Here is a 23247-nt window from a genome sequence, read left to right on the forward strand (position 1 = left end):
TTCTCAGGGCAGGCTGAAACAATCTTGCATGCTTCAATACAGATAAACTTTAAAAAAAAAGCTTTCTTCTAACAGAGTATTAATTATTTTGAGCTCATTTGCGCACATCTCTGCAGATGCTACCAGTAACTTATCTCACAGCAGTTTTTTAGAAAACATCTGCTCTGCAGTTATCAATAACATTATAAAACATTCATATACCTTCCCTAATCCCTAGGGTTCCCAAAGCTGCTCAGGAATGAGACATCCAGAGTGTCTGGAAGAGCCAGCATCCCACTGCATGGGCTCAGGGAGGGGAGGTAAATAATCAGGGGAACATAATGTTTCAGCCACCTTTAATCCCACACCAAGGTGAGATAAAATGGGAAAAATTCCCAGCACAGAACCTTTCTTTGCTGGGCAGTGACAAGCTGGACTGTCACGGTTTTAAATTTTAGCACATTCTTTTTGGAATTTTTTTGCTATACCTGTTAGATAGGTGGGATCAAAAAGTGATAGAAGTCTTGAACCCAACTAAAGGAAATACCTTGTTCAGATAACTTTCAAGTTTATGCTTAAATCGACTGCAGACAATTAATTTAAGATACAATAAGAGTTAAGGTAACCTGAATATGGCCCCAACCCAGGGCTGGGGTGTAGTTTGGAGAAATAACTTGACATTTGGACCATTGAATTAATTTATTTTTGTACACATCCCCAGAATACAATGTAAAACTTAATAAGCTCTGTTCTGAATACTGTCTATACAGAAGTCAGCCTTAATTTCTTTTTAGGTTTTGTAGCATGGGAGCAGCCCAGTTACTGTATCTTACTAATTGGATGTGTTTGAAAATCCAGCAGAGAGAAAAATCAAAGTAAAGGCAGTTAACATTATAAACCATTAAACAGTGAAGGCATCACCTAAGTACAACAATGCTTAGATTTTTTAGTCTTCCATGTGACGAAGAGATAATCAAGAGTTTCCTGAAGAGAATTAAATAACCATGTTAGGATGAGATCAAATTCAAAACCAGGCTACAAAAAGGAAGATAAAAAAAAAACACATAATCTTTAGAACAGCCATTTTTCATCAAATTTCTGTAATTTTTCTATCTCAATTTGAAAATTAAAAATGAAATTTTTATCTTAAATCTACAGCTCTCATTGATGAAACAAAGTTTGCACTCTGGGTTAGCAAATAATGAGAAATTATGAAGCTTTTTAGATTAATTGAAATTTAAAAAACTATATGGAAGTATCAATAGGAATGCAAAGTTTAAATTAGTTCACCATTTAGAAAACTTTTATTTAAGGGTAAAACTTAAGGAGAGCACTTTTTCAGACTAGAAGAAGATGCTTCAGTGATTTTTTAATCAATCCCATGTCTCGTATGCTGCTAGGTATTTACACTTTAATTGATATTTTGATTAATGTATTACTCAACTTCTTCCCTCGTACAAGAGCTTGGTTTTTATGACTAACTTTAGGCTTGTATGGACATATACTTAGAGCTTTAGTCTCTGCAGTCCCATGCAATGCACAGAGAGGCATTTTTACACATCACATGGTTAGAATTTGTCTGGCACTGCAGCCTAACTGCTTTAAGCACTTAACAGGAACCTTGAAAACTCCCTGGAGCTAAGAGGGGAAATGTACTTTGAGCGCTCTGTGTTGTTAGGTAGCATTTGTGACAACTGGGAATGTGGATGTTGAAAAGGTAACAAACACAATGATTCAGGGAGCTCAGGCTCAAGTGTAAAAACCTCCTCAGTCATGACTATTAAAGGTGCAAGCAAATAACATGAAGGATCTGCAGAGACGACAATAAAACTCTGCTCAAATTGATTTCCCACTGAAACTGACCCCAACAGATGATTTGTTTTCCTCCAGTTTAATAGCAGCTATATATAAATTTCCTTATTGACTTTTTCCTTATTCCTTGGTTATTGTTTTCATATGTGACTGGCTTACAGATGTATAAATGCACTGAAAGAAAATTCCCTGTCCTGTGACAGGGAGAACTCAGTATTAACTCTGGGAAGGCACATGTGTACAACTGCTGAAACATTTAGAGCCCTATTGTTTCTGGCTTAGGTTTCTAGGTCACAAATTAAACTTTAGGAAAGGATTTAATTCTAAAATGACTCACAGCTCACTTCCAGCTTTTGCTTGCAAACAAGAGTAAAATATGCTTTGCCTAGGATATTCCAAACTATGCTGAAAGATGGTGACCAAGCAGAATCGACTGTACTACTCAATTTTCAACTTCTGCCCTGCAGAACAAATGGAAGGCTTATTCCTTTTTCTTTCTTTAGAAAACTGATGCTTTTATTATCTAATCATAATACTGTAATCTGATATGACCTATAAATTTTCTTTAATGTCTATGATGCCCCCAGGAGGTAATGTGGAACAAGAGCAGTAAATAAAGATCATAACCTGAAAATTAAATCTGCGTTCTCTGACAGTAGGATCCACTGGGACTCAAACCTAAAGCTGCCAGTCTTGGAGGACCAGCATCCAAACCACAAAACTATCACACAATCCAAAGCAGAAATACCAGTGTTTGAAGGAACAAACTGATCTCTCACTTGGAGGCAGTTTCTCTTGGACATTGGAGATGCATCCACAGTCAGGAGAAGAGAGAACTTACCATGGTGCTGGGTCTGGCACTGCTCTTAGTGCTCCACACACACATTTTTACTCGTGCAAAACCACCCAACATCTGGGTTTTTTGAGAACCAACCTTTTATCTTTGGGTTCATCCATCAGTTCCACTATTCAATTCGTAGGAGTCCCGAGTACTGTCTCACAAATCAGGATAATGATGTCACAGCTCCATGACATGATCACATTAACATGAAGTCTCTGAACAGCTGGGCTTGCACTTGGAATCTTTAACATCTCCAGCATCTATTCCATGGATTAGTGTAGGGGGGGTTTATGACAGAAGCCTGCTCACAGCAAGCAGGACCTGCCCTGTTTTCAGCCTCCTCTGGCTGCACTCCTATTCACTTTCTCTGTGAAGCACTTTTACAGGACTGTGCCGAAGCAAGCAAACCCCATCCCACAGGCACGTTCCAAGAAGGTCCCCAGCTGCCTCCCAGGAGGCAGGAGGAGGAAACAGTTCCACTTTAACAACTCTGGAAACCTGCTAAACCCTACATGCTGCTCCTCCAGATGCAATTCCCCACCTCTTCAAGGCACGTGCAGGCACAGCCCTTTGCCCTCTAATCTCCAGGACACGTAGTTAAACCAGCACAGTGCCTGTGTTTGTCCTCCTGCACCTTTTCCTGGAGCTGGAGCAGGCTCAATCTGTTTTTATGGCCTGGGCTGTAAACTGTCACCTGACCCTGTAACATCTCTGGGTGACCATCAGCCTGAAGGTGACGTGCCTTCCACGAGGCATCAGCGACTCCACACATCCCACAGCAGCAAAAAGCCCCTCAGGCTGGATCCTGGTGGGATTCCATCATAAGGAAGAGGGTGAAAAAGCTCACAGTTTCTGGGAGAAGGGCACTCAAGATCACATTTGCAAATGTCAAAACGTGGAAGGGAAGAAATGGGACAAAACTTCAAAGGCAAACGCAAGCAGACTGCCATTGTTTGTAACAAAGCTGGACACGTTTCTGCCAGAAACAGGAAAAAAAATTAAAACCTGGTTTGCTCATGGCTGGTCTAATGGATGACTGCCTGCATTATGGCAGAGGTGCCCAAATGCATCTGTGAAAGGCTCCAGGCCGTGGTTACTGACTCCAGAGTGGCTGCAGGCATTTCACAGGTGCTGTGGAAGAAAGACTGCAGGGAACTGGGAAGGGGGAAACGGCTTCAGCAGGAATTACACCAAAAGGCAGCTGCTTGATTTCCCTCTCAAGTGCAGAGAAAGGCAACCTTCTGGGCAGCAGCTGTCACTGGACAAGTGATTATCAGAGATCATTTCTCACTTTGACAAATAAATTCTGAATTAAAAGAAAATGTCATTAAGTGTAGAGCAATCATGTTCTTGCTTCTCTCTCTTTTTATTAAAAGAGATAGCAAATGCTTTCCCCAGAGCAAACAAAACGTTTGATTTGCTCATGTGTTTAACACATGTAAAATAAGTCATGGAAATACCATGTCCATTTGGGGAGGATCAGGCTGCACAAGGCACTCGCTTCAGAAACTGAAAATTATGGTGCTGTGGCATTCCCAGCTGTTATTTCAGAGAGGAGACAAATGCTGGATGTGCTTTCATAAGGATTCATCCCAAAGGTACTCACAACACAAATGTTATTCTTTCAGCTCTCTGCTGAGGTGGTGATGGTGGGAGCTTTGCAATAGTTCATATTTTTCACTTAAATAAACTGTTTTTCTTTGCCTTCCCTGCCCCTTTGTTACATCACCTTAGAGGATTTTAGAGCCTCACATTTCCTGGTGTGAAGTGTTCAGAAAGAAGAGTTTATTCACCATGCTCACAACATCAACATTCAGGTGCTGAGCAGGCTTTCCCTTTCTGTGATCATTTGATTATTTCCTCAACCAGAGGAATCCCCTGCACAATGGAAGAATATACTTAAGAACTATCTCTGAAAAAAGCCATTATCCAGAACTGGAGAAGACAACTGCCCTCAAATAAGTAATTTATGATACAAAATACTTTAGCTCCTTTTAAGTAATCACCAAGAGCTCCTGAACTGGTCTGTCAGTAAGTCCTTCCCACCTGGTCAGAACACACCATGAAAAGAAACAACACTTCCCAAACTTCTTTCCCTGTCATTTGGAGCAATTGCTTTTGTGGAGGTTCATCAGGAAAGAAGAACCTCTAACAGAAAAGACTTGAAAGGTGCTGGCATCTCTCATGTGCTTTTGGATTTGGAGATGATTTGATATTTTTGTTTGATTTAAAACATTTTTTCAATATACACAGAGATAAAGTTTACTAAAAGGAATGCTAAAAAAAGAAGCCTCTTTTTGCTGTAGATGCTGACACTTATTACATTCATAATTCCCATTGCAGGACTAGTCCCCAAACCCAAAGAAACAATTTTTCCCATCTGTCCCCAGCTTGCAAATTGCCTAGAGGGAATTGCTTCAAAAAGCAAATCGATAGCTCTGTTTACAATCAAGAGGAATACAATTTCCCTCAGTGATCACTGAGAATGCCAGCCCAGATAACAGAGAGACAGAAGTCCAAAGTTTATTATTTAATGGAGGCATCCTGCTTAGTCCCACATCAATCCTACATTTCTTCATTTTTACTCTTGTACCAAACTAAGACATTGAGTGAGAAAGACTGACAGAAGGAAGCAAAGAAAACCATTATCCACCGACTGCCGAATAAAATATCACCGCGATCCGTGGCAAAACCGACTGAAAGCTCTGAAAGAGAAAAACTCCCCAAGCCACAAACTTCACCTGTGAACTTTCTGCCAGGTCAGGGGCGTTCACAGGAGCACTGAGCACGCACTGAAGAGCCCAAAGTGTGTCACAGACTTTGAAGCCTTGGCAGAGCTTCCTTGACGTTCAGGGGAAAAGAGATCAAAGACTTTGCAGGCAGAACATCTCTAGCTAATAACAGGCTATGCATGGAGTGACATTGTTAAAACACTTCCCTTTTATATCCCTAAAGGAGTTTTATTGAGTTAAAATGATCCTTGAATAGCCTCTGGGCTGAACTGTAAAACACATTTGAAGAGCGTAAAATCTTTATTTACGCCAGGAATGTTTGAAACTCGAAAGATAAATGTCATTCAGAAAAACAAGCATGTCCTAGGTATTCAGTACGTAATGGGGCACAGCTGTAATAACAGTCAGTGAACCAGAGACTCCCTACATCATGTCATTAGCTCACTTTTAATAAGTCTATCTTCTTGTCCTTTTTATAAGGGCCATAGGGAAAGAAAGAAATATATCATCCCCCAAACATCTGTGCCTCTCTCAAATTGTCTCACTTAAAAGACAGATCTACTTAAGGGACTTGCCTTGGGATATAGGTTGTAAAGTGCACACAACCCTCTCTAAATATGGATTTTATTTAAACAGGGAGCATCACACATCATTTGTGAGCTGCTGAAGACAGTGCAGAGCAGGCTGAGCACATAAATAGCATCAAAGTACCTGCAAATAATCAAATACATACACTGAAACAAAGCTTGGGGCTGAACTTACTCCCTTGAAGCCAGAGATTTCAGGCAAATAAAATTCTGGTTCTGAGGAGGTATTAACAAGCCTTCCAAGGAACCACAGAAGTCTCTACTTAAAACAGGACTGAAAAATTGACTGGTTCTTTCTCCAATGTAAATGTTTATCCCTCCAAGCTGAAATTAACATACAGCTTGGAATTTTCAATGGCACAGGGAGATCATGTTACTGCAAACCAGCCATGTCTGCCCTTCAACACTCCTAATGATCCTAATTTCTCTATCTAGCTGTTACTTTTGTTGTCAAGGTTATTATTTTCATAATTTTCATCTTGGCCTCTTGCAAAAACTCTCTAGTGCCTTATTGGTTACTTTCTCCTTAAACAAACTGATTTCCCATGGCTTTTCATGCCTGGGTTCAATGATTAAGCAAGATGATTAAACAAGTTACATGGCTTGTTCTACTTTCAGGCTTTTAAGAAGTACAAAAGATAAAAGGAGGAAACTCCAGATAATCAAACTACTGCTTTTCTAGGAAAGCTTGAGGTGATATAAAGTATATCTGAGGTTCTGTTATTATTTATAATGCAGCTTATCATAAGATGCCTCAGTTTGGATGCAGGGGTGGATACTCTCTAAGCTTCCTCTAGGAAAAAGCCCCTGACAGAGAAAGGAATCAAATTTTTACAGGTGCACAACTGACCTGTGGAGAGGCCAAAACTCAGGGTTAGGCACTTTTAGGCTCTCAACTGAGAAGACTAATCACTTTCTACAGTAATTAGTAATTAGGAAATTAGGAAATTTAGCCCACAGAAATCCTTCTATGTCTCCTCTGCAGGAGAAAAATTCCTCTTTATTCTCCAGTTTATTCACTCTTGGCACCTATCTGCACCCTACCTGAATTGTGTGGGACAGCTGTGGTGAGCTGAGGACAGGATTTGAAAAAGTCTTTTGTTACAACATGTCCCCTTAGTTCCTCTGCTGATGCCAGGATACCTGACAGCACAAAACTCCTTGGAACTGGTTTGGTGCTGACATTGCCTCCTTGCAGCTGAATTTAGTTGCTAGCACCTTCTGCAGCTGCACTCTTGAGACCTTGAGTTAAAAGGCCTTAACAACTAAGATCCATTTAAAACTGTCACAGTGTGCTTATAGTGAACAAAAGAAAACAATCTATTTTATTATTGATGCAATAAAGAATTGAGGTATTAGGGGGAAAAAGAGGAAAATATTTGGGGATTGGCATGAGTAGATTGGGAAAATACAGAAAACTTAATTATTTTCACTAAACTTTGATGTTAATTTTGCTGGAAGCACGAACACCGAATCTTCAGAAATAATGGAAGGGTAAGAGTTCAGGAAGATGCACATGCAAAGCTGGTGTTTTGAGACAGAATATTCAGATTGATGTGGAGCAGCTGCCAGGAAAATGTTGTTGCAAAGAGAGGGTTGTAGACTTGACTCTCTTGCTCCCATCTACCCTCTACAGGGTTTTCATTTTGCTCCTTCTGCTTGCTCTGCCCCACAACCCCTCTGGTCTAACCTGGACTTGTGACCCCTCACAACCCAGACCCATTTGGATGTGGTGCCTGGAAATTAAGGATAAAGCTGCAGAAAAGCTCTCTTAGGACAGCATTCTAGACTTTACAGAGCTAAAAATGTGCTTCTGATATCAGAAGCCCTTTTGTGATCTGACCAGTGAGGGAATGCAAGACAAGTTATATTTTTGTAATTATACTTTAAGAGACTGCTTATATACATACTTAAAGTCTAATTTTAACAACTTGCAGAGTTTCTAGGGGAATTCTAATACAGTAAACCAATTGGCATGATCAAGAGATAGCACAATTAAGCCTGTACTAACCCACATAAATGTGGGTTAAAGAAAAAATGGGCTATGCATAAAAGTAGAAAATAAACAGCTTAAGCAGCCTGTGGGTTACAGTGAACAGAGCTGCCACTGCCAGAAATGCTCTGACTCTGCCACATCCCAGGTACTGGGTGTTCCACAAGAAAATAAAAATCCACCTTGTAGCACTAAGGCAGCAGCTCTAGGCCCTAGGGAAGCATGCTGCAAAGCAGGAGGCCTCTGCAGAGAAAGAACTTCCCTGACCCTGGACAGTTTGTTTTTTTGGACTGTCCTCAGGTGATTTCTAACTGCTGTGGTGATGAACAGGCTGAAAAGCAACACCTTTGGGAGAAGAAACAGAAGAAAAGAGGACAACTCAACAAGGGTGCTCCAAGTCATTGGTCAGAAAATCCAAAACAATGAACTGTAACAGTAACAAATTGAATGGATATAAAATCCAGGTTCCAGAGCTGAATTGGGTAGATTCACCTCTGTCTGCCTACTGCACAGTTGGACAGACCCCCAGAGCAGGGAAATGTAGTGACTGGGGTCAGGAAATAGCCTGTTCTCACATTTTTATGCCTCCCACTAGAGCTGATCTGTGATTTAAGGAGAAAACATACACCCTCTATAGTGAAAAACATTGCAATAACACAGCCCACCAGAAGGATGCTTACTTAGAACAATGTTAACTTGTCTGTGGTTTCAGGAAGACAGACCTGGAGGTATTCTGGGGAATGGTGTGGGATGGGAGGCCGTGGGAGGAGGCTTATGAACACATGCATGTTTTCTCCCGATGGAAGCTGCGTGGAGCACAACTACAGAAATTGCAGCATCGAGTCTCTCTCTTCACTGGCAAACATTGCTCCTAGAAATTTTACACCTCACCAAATGCCAAGGAAGAGTCTAGATTCTTCACAACTTTCAGATAGATGGAGCCATGTCAAATGAGAAGCAAATGGCAGAACAGTGATGACAAAGGCTCTGATCCAACAGTCAGGGCACACTGCCGTGCTCATGCCGGGCCCCAGAGGCTTTAATAAGTCTCCACAGAAGGAGAGCAGCCCTTTTGTACCCCATCAACTCTGACACCAAACCTCATTCAGTATTCAGCTCCACAGCCCCATCATGTTGGCAATAGCTCAGAGTTGGTGAGACAACTTGTAAAAGAGAAGAGAAAGAAAGCAAAAAAAAAAAAAATAAAGCAAAAAAAAAAAAGCTGTGTTTTAAACCTCTCTAATTTAATGTTAGCTTTTTATGTGTCTAACATCAAAGCCTTTTTTCACTTCTATTTAATCAGAATTAATCACTAAGATTACTACAGTAATTTACGTTGGAGATTATTGAAATGAGTGTTTTATTAAAATCTGGTTTTATTAATAAAACACATTCTGGCTAAGGAATCATGTGAGCCTGCTATTAGAAACTATTAACTGGGAACTGGGAGTTAATCATAACAGTCATGCTGCCAGGTTCTTTGACAGAAACACACACCGGGTTTGTTTCTGCTTTCACTTTTATAGGAATATTCAAGTCAATTAGTTACCCTAGCACAGAGCAAATCCTGCAAATGAGGGAGAGGAAACAAAGGTTCACAAAAGCCAGCAGCTCTGAACAAAGGGAAGGTGAGCAGGAGGAGACTCACCAGCCTGGTTGGTGGTGATGCTGACAGCAGCAAACTGTCTGGAGGGGGTGCTCAGGTCAGACACCCCGTTGACGGCGTCGATCTCGAAGGTGTAGTTGGTGTGTGCCAGGAGGTCCACCACGGTCACCGTGGTGTTGGTGAGCCCGCTCTGGCGCGGCAGGAACCGCACGTTGTCGCTGCAGGGCTCGCACGCCTTGCTGCTCCCTCCGCACTTCTTGCAGACGATGTTGAAGGTGACGTCCTTCCTGCCCCCCGTGTCCAGAGGCCAGCTCCAGTCCAGGATAACAGAGGTCTCGTTGATGTTAGAGATCACGTTTCTTGGGGCAGATGGCGGTCCTGTGAAAGGGAAGGGGAAATCAGGGAATGAGATTTTCTCCCCGAGGATGCTCCAGAACGGGAGTAACAAGGGCGCAGAAATATAAAAGTAAAGAAACATTAATAACCAAACTCTTCCGGTTATTTCCTGTGGAGACTCCTGAAATATTTCACTAGATTACAGACCTAGGCTAACAAGAACCATGTTTTCTTATAAACAGAGAGTCCCCTCAGGGTGCAGTTCAGGATTGAGGGCTGAGAGCGCCGGTAGCAATATAAAAATCCTATTTCTCCTTCTCGAGTCTGACAGGGTACAAGAAGGAGAAAATGAAAACAGAAAAGACACAAACCCAGCCCACCAATTTTCAGCAGCCTGTCCAACACTCAAGAAGACACGAGAGGGAGTGGATGGCTGACTGCAGTGGGACATGAGAGGAAGCAAGCAGGCGAGCTGTTGTGGAGGTACAGATGGAGCAGCGAGAATGACAGCCCCGAGCAGAATGACGCTACTCACTGGTGCAAGCCATGGATGGAGGGTCTTTCTCAGAGCGAAAGTAATTCTTTTCACACCTGCAGTTCAGAGATGCATCTTCGTAGGTGGAGCTGTGCGGGGGGCATTTGGCACACTTCACGTTGCCAGCAGAGGCTTTGTAGAACCCAGCTCGACAGGCTGCAAAGGAACGGGAATAGAGTTTTAAATTCCATGGACATCTTGATTCTAACATGTGACTACTGCCCTGGAACCTACCCATATGTGGATCACAGTTTGCAGACATTTATGGTCTAAAATTACAGATTTTTCTCATAATCAGAGCTGACAGAAATAAAACGTCTTGGTAGAACGGAGTTCATGCATCAGCTTGGATTTGCATTTAATTTTGCCTGGAAAATTGTGTTGATACACTGCAAAACCGTGTATTGCACCACTAAGAAGAAACGTTTTCTGTGCTTCATTTTGAGAACTTCACTCCTTTTTCTTCTCTTCTGCTGAATTTACCAAAAACGTCTATCCTACATAAGAACCAACTTTATCCTCTCTGCTGCTAACATTTTCTTACAAGGGCACAGATTGTAAACTGTGTCTCTTCAGTTCATCAGGGCAGGAGTAAGCAAGCCAAAACCAAGCAAATAACCTGAACAGAGAAAGATCTCTTCCACTTTCAAATGATCATGTCAATGAGCTGCTTCTGATACTATCAGAACTTGCAAGATCTATATAAGAAAGATTATTTTGGATATTTGGGTTAGCAAAGTCTTTAGATGGGCAGTCTGAGGTGGGAAAAAGGACTGAACAAATATCCCAGCATCTCTGTAAGCGATGGAGGAGGAAGGGATTGTTATTGTCCATCACCAGAACCTAAATGATCATCTGGTCTAGGCAGATCTGTTGGTTAGCTCCCGATGCCAAACACCCGAGTGAATTGCTCTGGCGAACATTGAGAGAACAACAGCCCTGCTCTTCTCTGAAACATCTTGGTAAGGGACAGCGTTCTCCCACTGCACTGCACACAGCAGGAGGAGCACGATGGGTTCCACAGGGAAGTGCCAATCTCAGGCACCCTCCAGAGCTTCCCAGCCCTGGCAAACGGCAGTGCTCGGCTGCAGCTGCTCCCTCCGACTGCCAGGCCACAGCAAGGCAGCTGGGAAACACAGCTCCTGCTCCAAGGTCTGTCCTGCAAGCCCTGAGGAAACAAGCCAGAGTGTAAGCCCCTGAGCCATGGGCCCAGCAGACAATCTGTCACAGCAGAATTGCTACAAGTGACCTGGTGTGGCCAGCACGGACCTGCCGGACACGGCACAGCCTGTCCAGCTGGCATTTCTGTGTTCCCCGCTCCTCAAAGGCCGCCAGACCAGCCTGGGGATTCCCATTTCACTTGAGCAAATAAAGGAAACATAAGTCCTTCTTACACCCCTCCACGAGGAGGAAATGCAGCAGGAAACAACTGTGTTTGTTCGGGTTTTTTGTTTGTTTAGCTGTTATTTTTGCAGCCTTTTACAACTCAAAACCATTCCCTCCCATGTGCTGCCCCACAAGGTCCCTCGAGCAAGCCCCTTTGGTGGCCCTCTGGCTGACAGAGGAGCCTCCAGTGATTTTACTGCTTCTGTTCCCAGCCCTGAGACCACAAGCCAGGCAGAAAAGAATGAATGCCAATCCCATTCTTACCAGCAATAATAAGTCAGCAAACACAATAAGGAATAAACATCACACTTCATCTGCCTAATTCATACAGAGAATTTCCATCAAAACTTCTCATGAAAACGTGCTACCAGATACTAAATTCTGATGGTTTTGCTTAGCCAGCTTGAAGGGACACTTTTACATTTATGGGCAGTCACACGCGAGACAACGATGTATTTATGATTCTATACAGTAATATTTTTTAATAAATATATATGCTAGTTTAATGTAATGACAAAAGAGAAAGACCCTACCACAAGTATTTTAATAAAGCAATGAATTTAATCTAAGTAAGCAAGCTTGCATTAGACAGATTCAGAGGGGTGAAGAAGAGAAACTGCTCCATTAATCAGTGTCTCCTTCATCCCTCAGGGGAAACCTCATGGACCTCATTTAAGAAGAGGTGGTGATGGTCAGAGTGAGGGGATGAGCCAGTCAGATTCCTGCTGTCCCAATATGCCCTAGCAAGGGCATCCCAATCTCATATCTTCCCCCTCAGGCTGCCTTGCACTTTCTGTCTTTGCCTGTCAGACTAATTTAAGATTACTCACAACTGCAGCCCAAAGGGGAAAAAAAAAGAAAAAGAGAAAAAGCATTTACACTTGAAACTGAAGCTCAGAACTAGAGGTCTCAAAAAAAATATTGTCTACGTACTTACTACAATTATTCCTTTCCTAATAGTTTTTTTTGGTTTTTGTTTTGGTTTTTTTTTTTAATTCTGGTATAGAAGAGAGAAAAAATAAAGTTGTTACTTCAAAATGGAGTAATTTCTCTGTCAGACAAATTGGATTACATCTACTGATGGAAGAAGGTTTGGCTTTTTGAGGCAAGTACCATGGCTTTGGTTTCAGTTAGGCTGAAAAAAAAATCATAGGAATTAGCACAGAATCTCTAAATTTAGCATGGAAACCAACTGTGAACAGCAGTTGCTTTTTCTCAACAATTTATTGCAAAAACTAAGAATTTTTTCTTTCCCTCACAATGGGGAGCAATGCAGGAGGAAGTAGATGCAATGGGCCAGGAAGAAAAAAAACTGTTAGCACACTAAAAGTGAGTGAAGGAAACTTTGGGAGTTTCTCCATATGTGATATAAACTGTACAGCAAGGCTGGCTGGTTTTGCTCTTTTAGGAAGATCTCCTCAAGCCTGTTGGCTCTGGTGACTCCTGTGGTAACTCCCAACTGCAGCACTTAAAAATTGTACTTAGTCTGATTTCAGTCTCTTTTATTTGAGTGTGATACCAGGATGGCTTTACTGAGTCACCTGTTAGAATTTCAGGACTCTGGTTGTCCTTGTTTATAAAAATGAACTTCCTTAAGCTCTAACTGATAAGTCTGTCTCAGAGACAGAGAGCAGGGAAAGTTAATTCAGCAAGAGGAAAACAAATGCATGGAACAGTCTGTGGTAGCTACTGATCAAAGGAATGTGATTGTCTTTTCTACAGCAAAGTCAATTTTGCCTCAGCTTGACTAATCTGCTTGGGATGAAAACACGCTCCTAATTAAGGGTTAAATTATTAATTTAAATTGGAATTAATTTTAAATTAAAGCATAACTCTGTTAGTAAATAGGAGCATTTTAGCATTCAGGTCCTGCAGCCCGCTGCACACAGAGCAATCTCACCAATTCCCAGCTGTAAATACCAAGGAACAGCCTGTGCTGGTGATGTCCCAGCCCCAGCACTCCAGGCTTGACAGGGCCCATCTCCTGCACAAGGTCAGAGAAACTTCATTTGCAAGCTGGCACTCCCCAGCCCTGCAGAGCTCTGCTCTTTGTGCTTTTTAGGCAAGGCTGGAGCACCACAACACGCTGGAAGTGGATTACACATCCGTGGCTGACCAGCACCCACCAGCTGATTCTTTCCTCTCTCTGTTCCTCTGCTCCTCTAGAACAGCCCAGGGGTGAAATGTCACACAGGCATTAACACAGCATTTACAAAGAAGGGAATTCAGTCACAAACCTGTAGAGCTCACAGGTGACACATCCTCAGAGCGTGCATCAAGAGACACATGAGAGCAACTCGGGATGCTGTGCCCTGCAGAGAGGACAGGGAAGCATTCCCCATGGAAGTGGTCACTCTCAGAGGGGCTTTGCAAACTATTCCCACTGCCACCTGAGCAGCAGCTGAGGTCCTGAAGCTGGACCTGAGGCCACGGGATGGCCTTGGGCTGGGCAGGTGTGTTGGGAAGGGAATCACAAAATCAATGAGGTTGGAAAAGACCTCTGAGACAATGAAGCCCAACTTATCACCTACCACCACCATGTCAATGAGATCATGGCACTGTGCATGTCCAGTCTTTCCTTAAAATGCTACTGACTGCCTCACCTCAACACCCACACACAGCCTTGCATCTTTGAACTGTTCTCCAGTTCCTTTTAAAAGTTCTTACACAGCTTTTCCCCCCCTTTTTTTTCACTGTGGCACCCCATTCACCAGCCAACTTTATAATGCAGGTTTCCTTCAAAATCCCTCAGAGCAATGAAACCACCTTCAGCAGCTCTCACTGTTTATTAGTATTTGAAATGCCACAAATTCTATAGCATTCTGTATGTCTGTATCATCTTCTCTCTCTCCTGAGCCTCTATGTAGCTTCCTGAATACCAACTCAGCCCAAAAAGGCTTCTAAAAATCAGACTGCATTTTTTGATTCGTATTTCCATTGAACATCAGGCACACATTTTGTCATCAGACCTGAATAAAAAGACACTTAAGTGAGCAGCTCTCAAAACTAAAGGCTATTACTGTACATGCAGAGCAGGGTTTCTCTGTCATGGGCTGTGGTGCTGGCACCTGAGGGAAGAGGGAAATAAGATTGAGAAAGGCTCTAATGAGGGATAAAAGCTCTTGTTTTGACTGGACCCCATTACCACTACTGTAAGAATATCCCCAGAAAGAGGTAAGGATATTGACTTTCTCTCCTTGCCTGTAGGATTGCATTCTGGGTGTTGAAGAAAGAAAAACTTACAAAATGTTCTTAGCATTTGTATTCTTACATCACCCATGAGATACGCATGGGTCAAGGATTCAGTGCATTGTGACACTAAAATATCTCTAGAAAAAAACTCCTCAGAATGAGCACTTTTCATTTTTTACACCTGAAAGCTGATGCTAGCACAAAAAAAAATAAAAAAAATAAAAAAAAATCAGTAGTATTTAATCTTCCTCATGAGTAAATTTCTGCTTTTTTCCTCCCCGCTTCATATTTTATAGTGATCTATGACCTTAACATATTTTAATCAGATGCTTCTTAAATTGGCTTTACTCCCAGGTCAAGCCATTCAGCAGAAACAATTCCTGCTCTTTGTTTAATAACTGTTACTGGCAGACATATTAATTATATGTACATAAGAGATAGCATTGTCCTAAGGGAACAACACTGCACCTTTCAACCACAGTATGTAATAGCTGCACTTTGTGCCTTGCAGGGCTTCTGCATCTCTTTCTGTGCACTGCATTACACTATTTAGTGCCCTAAAAACAGCAAATGTGGGCATGCTAGCACCTGGCTTCAAAATGTGTGAGGCACTGAGGCTTCTCTGCAGTCAGCTTTGGGGGAAAGAAATCTTAGTGGTCACTTGAACAAGTATTCAAATCAGGAATTTAATAAACCCATGTTTATAAGCAGTTGCTTTTGCATTCCCTAAGCAAGAGGTTTTCCTAACTCTACACCTGGATAGATTGTGATATATTAAGCTACCACTTCGTCAAACAAAGCAATGTCATGTTTTGTTCTCTTAAAAAAAAGTGAACAGGCAGAGAGATGAAAAATAACTTGTTAATTCAAGTATCGCTGTAATTTCAAATCTAAATTAAAGAAATACCAGAGAAAAACCCACCAGAACCAACTCAAACAGTAAAAATGAAAAGGGTGTACAAATACACACATGAAGAATTTTAAATTATCAGGATAAAAGGCAAAGAAATGTTTTTTTCCCTGAGCTGAACTTACACCACACATTCCTCAAAGGCAAACCAGACATAGTATTGTGATGGCTTCAAATAGTAAATTTTAAATAAAAATTAATTCAGGTCGAGAGTGCCACAAAAGGATCACTGTGGCAAGGCTCAGGTTTAGTCTTTGCTCAAGCTCCCCCCTCCATGTCAGAACTCTATGAAAAAATCAAAACAAGAACAAGCAATCCCCCCCAGAGTAAAGCAGCCCCTGTCCCACAGGCCACCAGCTTGTGATAAGGCATTTTCCCTCCAGCCCAGCAGAAAAATCCAGATAGTGCCTGGTAATCCCTGTGGGCTGGAATTAGCTAATGAGTAAAAAACCAGCTTTCCTAGCTTGGGGATGTTTATGTAATTTCCCTGTGCCTAAAGCAGGTCAAATGAACAGGTCCAGAACAAGAAGGGTATTATAAATAAAGAAGAAGGCATTAATTCCCATGCAGATGACATCTAGTCCTGGCATTTACCTAGAACCCATCTCACATCTAATGTTAACACCACATGGAAGTGCAAGAGGAATGCCAAGAGGGAATCTCCATTTGCCATCCCTTCTTATTTCACCTTCACACCTACAACTCAAATACTATTTCAAAGGCCTGGAAATACAGGGTTAGAGATATTTGTTAATTTATCTTTTAACAAAGATAATTATGTTAATAATCACTGTATTGTCCTTCACATAGGGATGTCCTTTACATCCAATATTTGGGGTTTTTTTTGCAAATTATTGGTCTCAATGCATTCTGCTCCACTCTAGGCCCTTGATGTGAAGCACAAAAATTCATCTTTCCTTCAATTTACCTTCAAATTTGTTACTTTTTTCGCCAAATCAATGCACCCTTGGTTTTTATTACATGAAAGGAAGACCAGCTGCTCTTGATCTGTCCTCTTGAAGCCATTCCTCATTTTACAAAGATCTATCATGAGTTTATCTTCTCTGTGATGAACAATCACAAACTTTTCAATCAGCTTTTACAGGAATATCTTCTGATCCCTTGATCATACCCATCTCTGTCTCTACACTGTCATTTATACAGTGGAAAATGTTATTTTTTTCCATAACATGTCTGATGAAACCAATTGATTTATGTATTGGACTACAGATTATATCTTGCTCTCTAACACATCTAGGCCTTTGCTTTGTTTTGGGTTTTGGTTTTTATTTTGAGCAATCCATGGAACGTCTCTCCCAGCTGTCTGTGTCAGTGAGCAGATCCCAAGTCAAAGCAGTTAATTCAGACATAAAAAGGGTATAAATTTTCTCTCAGGGATGGAGGGAAGATGATGATGCATTTACTGAGGCTGAATATTCTTTTGCAACTTTCCACCTCTGTTAGCACATACAGGAGTCTGTTGCTGTCCCTGTGAGAATATTAATGCAGAAGAGGTTCCACACCCAGTGTCACCTTCTAATCAAAATGCTGCCTGGTGGCTTGTGTGATGTTTCAGAGAGCTCAGCCCAGCTCCCTGATGACACAGGTCCACTACTGCAATTTGCATGAATTAGTACTTTTGTTAGGAGTCTCAGCAGAGCTGTCAAATTAATTGGAAAAGAAATTTAACAAACGCCTTTTCCCTCAGAGATTTGCTCTCAGGTCAGGGTTGAGGCACATTGCTCGAGCAGTGTGGGGGAAACCTGTGCTCCCAACACCCTTGCTGAACTTATTTTGTTGGTACAAAACAGAACTTTGGTTTCTTCTGCTGTTAATTTGGTGCCTGTCACAAGCAGCCCACTGACATAAAAAAGACAATCTATTTCTAATGCTGCTTTTGGCTGGGGTAGGATTAAATTTCTTCACAGTACCTGCTGTGGGGCTGTGTTTTGGATTTGTGCTGAGGACAGTGCCGATAATTTAACAACCTTTTTATTTTTCAGTGCTGAGCAGCGCTCACAGAGTGTCAAGGCCTTTTCTGAGTGGGCTGGGGGTGCACAAGGATTTGGGAGGGGACACATCTGGGACAGCTGTCCCAGTTTGGCCAAAGGGATATTCCATCCCAGCTTTCCTGGGGATGGCTGAACACCTGCATGCTGATAGAGATCCTTGTTTTGTTTTCCTTGTGCATGGCTTTTGTTCTCCCTATTGAACCGTCTTTCTTTCGACTCACAAACATTCTCACTTTGCTCCTTTGATTCCCTCCCACATCCCATGAAAGGAGAGGGAGTGAGTGGCTTAGCTGTCAGCTAGGCTTAAATACGACAATTTCACAACACTCAATATACCAGATGCTGATAAAATAAAAATAAAATGGCTCACTTAATGGCCAGTGACTTGAATGTCTATAGATTAATTTTCCACAAATTCTTACTTTCCTATATCTCAAAGTCAATTCTTTTTCCCAATTTTAACATATTTTTGAATTCAACCACTGGAGGCAGGACATGGCCAGAGGCACATTTAGTTTAGGAAGCAAACACTGGGGATACTTTACTGTCCTCCCTTCCAAAACACAATCAACCCACCAAAAAAACACCAAACCAAAACCAAAGTTCACACTTTTAAGCACTGAAGGAGATTTTAAGGAGCTGAAAAGCCAAAATTGAAGCTAAAATTGTGTGCCTATGCCTTATTCAGTGCTACTTTCACTGCCAACCACTGACTTATTGCTTCTTGAATTCACTGAGAGCTGGTGCTGGGAAAGGGAAGTTCTTAAGAAGAGAAATGGTGCTGCAATAGCAGGCACTTAAACCTGTAGGAAAAAATCCCTAGGGTTTAAGCCACTATCATTAAACCTGGGATATAATTTAGGGTATCAAAAATTGGCTGCAATTTATAGCAGTGTACAGGAAACAGACATTGCTTTGTTAGTGATGCTGTTAATGCCACTCAATGGCTGCATCTCGGTGTTTTAGCCACACTTTTAAAGCAAAATTCCATTTCTCCCCCTCTTGTCATATGATTGACAACATAAAGCTTGTCCAGACCACACAAATACATATATTCCAGGTATAGTGGAAGATGTTCTCCCTGCTACAGGAATTCTATAGGATCTAATACAGATATTCTGAAGTAAAACTTAAATGCTTGAATCGTCATGGTATTGGCACAGAGTCCTTAATTCCAGCTGCTGAATGCCACTGGTCTGCTCCAGTTTGGCCCCACTCCTTGTTAATGTAGACTTAAGCCATGAGCATCAACCTTTGAACATCTCTGTGCTTTCAGAATCGTTAAATTTGCTGGATGCTTCCATAAGAACAAAAATGGAAAAAGACCTGGCAGTGGCAAAAAGGAAGATGATTTTATCTAAAGCCATTAAACATATGAACAGATACTGTCACATGCAAAGAGGTTTCAGTGATTGCTAAAGAACAGCTTTAAACAGAAGACCCAAAACATTAAGGCTTCATCATCGTCAGAACATCCTCTTCTCTTCATGTGCCTTTTTCACCAACTGTATTCTCAATCCTTCCAGCAGAAACCCTGAAAATTAAACAGTTCCAGCCCCTGGGGACATCTGTGAGCTGACAATCTTCTCACAGCTGAAAAAAAAGGCTTTCACAAAACGATCTGAACACTCAAGTGCATTTCTACACTGTGTGCTTTAGCTTTTGCCTCCCCTTCCTTGGTATTTTTCCTTTTTCAGAAGAAATTTCTTAATTACCTGACATGCATTTTGTATGCATGCATCAAAAATGTCTGGGTTTGCAGGGTAAGCAATTATCCACTGAACAAAAACCCAATTAAATGTAAAGTTTTTTTTAAATCCCACAGTTCAGCATTTTTTTTCACTTGCCTGCTACCTGTGTGAATCCAAGGGGGGCAGAACCTCAGCTCTTTAGAAAACAAAGAATCTGATGTATTGCATTTTACAAGGTATTTGCTACAGAATGAAATCCTTCCTTACAATCAGTATCAGGGACAAGAACTCAATACTCTCCAACAGCATTCATTTCTCAATGCAGAAAATTCATCAGAAGGGACAGGAAACTAAGTTTGAATTGTTCTGCTCTGTACTTTCTCTAACAAATAATATTGTGTGCTGACATCCAGTGCCACATGATCTATTAACAGTTTGCAATTCCTTTAAGGAGAAAAGAATCAAAAACCAGCATTACAATGCCTTTCATGACTCTGCATTGGGTTATATGAAAGGTTTTACTATACAGACATCATGCCATTTTCTGTGTGAAGGGACAATATTGCAAACAGCATGGATTAACCACAACCTTGGTCTTATATTAATTTTTTCCCACTCCTTACTTTAACAGTCAAAAGCAAGGAGGCTGAAAAGACATCCAAAACCCTCCAAAGATGGAAGCTTTCAGGGAATCCACCATGAGATTTGAAATTCTGTATCTATCAGGACCAGCTGATGCAGAATAGGATGGGATTTTTTCCCTACTAGGAATATTCTCAACTATTCCCACTAGAATTGTTTGGAGTTTACTAAGAGGTTTGAGCCAAGCACTCTGCAGTTGAGCTGAAATAACTTTGATGCTTTATCCTGGAAATGGGGAAGTCAAATTCCACCTAGTTACTTTGCTTAGCAAAACTCTGATCACAGGTCTGTTCCTAAAAGATCTATTTTACTTTTTCTGAACAAAACTCAAGATTAAAAAAGGCTTTCATTTTTGTAGGCTGTTTGAAGAACAAGAAAGAATCCAGAAAAAAAGAATGCTGTACACATTATACTGGTACATATGGTACAAAATTGCATATAAACCCAAACAATTTTAAGCAATCAAGTCAAGAAAAATATGTTCTTGAAAACTAAAGTTATTACAAAAATAATTTCCTGCTTATCAATATAACTTTGACTGGGATGACTGATTTCCAGCACAGGCACCATTGAGACATTTTTTTCACTAAATACTACATTTTAAAAGCCAATACAGAGAGGAGAACAGGAAAAGGGTTTGTCCTTGACTAAGGGGTTACACATCTCACATTCAGTCCTAAGCAAGGGCATTTCTGAGCGCCCAGGGCTGATGGATCACTCTCTACACCTGGCACAAGAGTTTCACAGGTTGGTGAGATCCCATATGAGCTTCCCAGCCACAGCTGCAGCTCCCAGCCTTGTGCTGGGATGAAATGAGTACCACAGGTGGACAAGGATTCAGCTTGGGATAACCCTGGGCTAGAAGATAACCCTAGAAGAAGTTCCTTAAACTGTGTCCTTCTGCAAAGCCGTGGCTCAGCAGGTCATGAGTCCTCATTTCCCCACCAAACCCACAGAATAAGGGTGCATGTCAGCTGTGAGCATCCCCTGCACAGCTTTTCTTCTATAAAAGGCTCTGTGCTGTAGACAGGAATTCAGCTAAAGTGTAATAGTAATAATGTCCATGTAAGTCACTAAAGCTTTTATGTTGTTTTTTTTTCCTTCCTCCTCTCCTTGCTGCCTGTCCTGTGTGTCAGATTAGAAATATACAACAAGTGATTACGATAGGCAAGCATAACTGTATTTTGAAGGTACTGTCAAAATGCATTAGCAAAATGTCCTGTTATAGCCCCAGTAATCTGAAATGATCTCCCACTAACAGGAATGTCACCAGTGCTGGGGTCTGCTGCCCTGACATCATGAAGTGGGGCTGTGACAGCCTCCCACAGTTATCAGCCTGGCACTGCAGATCCAGCACCACGCCACAGCAGCTGATTAAACCCTCACATCCCCACCTGCTGCCAAGGAAATGGCACACGCTGCCCTTGGCTTTATCTCGCTCCTTCCTTTTTAAATAATAAACCAACTGTGCAGTGAACCTCCTCTGGGCTGCCTTCAGCACTGCTAAATAAATACTAAACAGCCCTGTCTGGGCAAGGGCAGGGCTGGGGACAGGGAGCTTGCTCCAGCCCCATCACCACCGTCCCTGCTGCTCTGTGCCACTCGGGACAGCAATCCTGAGCTGCTGTCTTTGGGTCCAGCTGTGAACTGGGACATTGTTTACACTTTCCAACTGTTCCCTAACAAGGAAAACTCTCTTTCTGCATTAGGATTCACCCTTAAAGAACATTTTGCTCTTTTTCCACTTGTTCTCTTGGCTGCAGTGAAGACTGGGTTAAATGTGTGTGCAGCAAGCATTTGAAAGAGGCAAGCGGAAAGCAGGCTTGTTATTCTTGATGAATAATGTAACTTAAGAGCTGTAATGCTTACAATTGATTTAACAGCTGCCAACAGCCCCAGTTTAGAAAAGAGTGAGGCAATGCTTGTAAATTTGGCTTGAATCAGATTAGTCCCTCCCTGCAAGTGGGAAATATTTCTGCCCTGCCTGCTTGGTGGCACCCTCCTTGTGCTTTATCTGTGGCAATGGTAATTCCCTCAGAAGTTACTCAAAAAGTCATACCACTGTGATTGATTCAGTGTGAGACTCACACCCAATTTCACAGCTGTCCCCTTCCAAAGATCAGAAGTAAATTCTAAACTCATTAGATGATTATTATTTAGATGATAATTGTAATTCCCAGAGGTACAGGGGGACACGTGGAGCACTTCCTGCGCACCCTGCAATTCTCTCACTCTGAATCTCTGAACCTGCAGGGGGAAAAACAATTATATAAATTCACCTTTCACATTAACCTGCTTAGCAGCCAGGGGCAGAAATTGCAGACTTGTGGCTTTTAGGATGATTTATACCTATCAATTCTTGTGTACCTGCAGTACTGCCAGCTCTCAAAAGAAAGTTGGTTTTACAGATATGACTTCTCAAAGAACTGAAACTGCTGTCAGCATTTCTTTGGACCCTCTTGAAAATACCAGGCTTTTGTATCACATTATAAAATCCTAGATTGGCATTTAATACTGAAAATCTCTTTCTGTCCCCCTGATCCATGCACTCTCCAAAGTCTTTGGTAAGACATGGATCTTTTTACCTCATTCTCATTACAGACATTTCTTCATCTTTTACATCTGTGGCACTACAAAATCAGGCATTAGAGCTCATCTAGTAATAAAGGACAGTGTTCTATTAAAAAAACCTCTCTGTGTTAAAAAAACCTTCTCTTTTCTAAAACTCCTGGTTTACAAAGGGATCACCTCACAAGGTTAAGGCAACACGATCCCAAGCCTCTGCAACTGCATCACAAAACCTCCAAAGTAGCAAAGGAAGGAAAATAAATCTCTCAGAAATTAGGAATGCTTATCCATGGTGGATTCCTTGTGTATAGCTAATAATCAACCATTTTAAGGAAGCTGTAATGGCAGCATTCACCAAATAAACCCAACCCATTTTCCCCTTGCATCTGAAACATGTGGGGAAGGATAAAGTGGAGCGCTCTCTC

The 23247-nt window shown here is 41.6% G+C and overlaps 1 protein-coding gene across 5 annotated transcripts in view; it reads right to left on the minus strand.

Moving 5' to 3' along the window:
• EPHA3 (EPH receptor A3) overlaps nucleotides 1-23247 on the minus strand; it is a 177399-nt gene that overhangs the window by 51232 nt on the left and 102920 nt on the right. For all 5 annotated transcript variants that reach the window (XM_086883592.1, XM_086883593.1, XM_086883595.1 and 2 more), the window contains 2 exons: nucleotides 10422-10577; nucleotides 9593-9928 (listed from right to left, as the gene is read on the minus strand). In XM_086883592.1, coding sequence (XP_086739718.1) covers nucleotides 9593-9928; nucleotides 10422-10577 — 492 coding nt within the window. The remainder of the gene's footprint in view (nucleotides 1-9592; nucleotides 9929-10421; nucleotides 10578-23247) is intronic.

This window comes from Cyanistes caeruleus, chromosome 3 (assembly GCF_971803275.1).
Source record: "Cyanistes caeruleus chromosome 3, bCyaCae1.hap1.1, whole genome shotgun sequence".
Classification (NCBI taxonomy): domain Eukaryota; kingdom Metazoa; phylum Chordata; class Aves; order Passeriformes; family Paridae; genus Cyanistes; species Cyanistes caeruleus.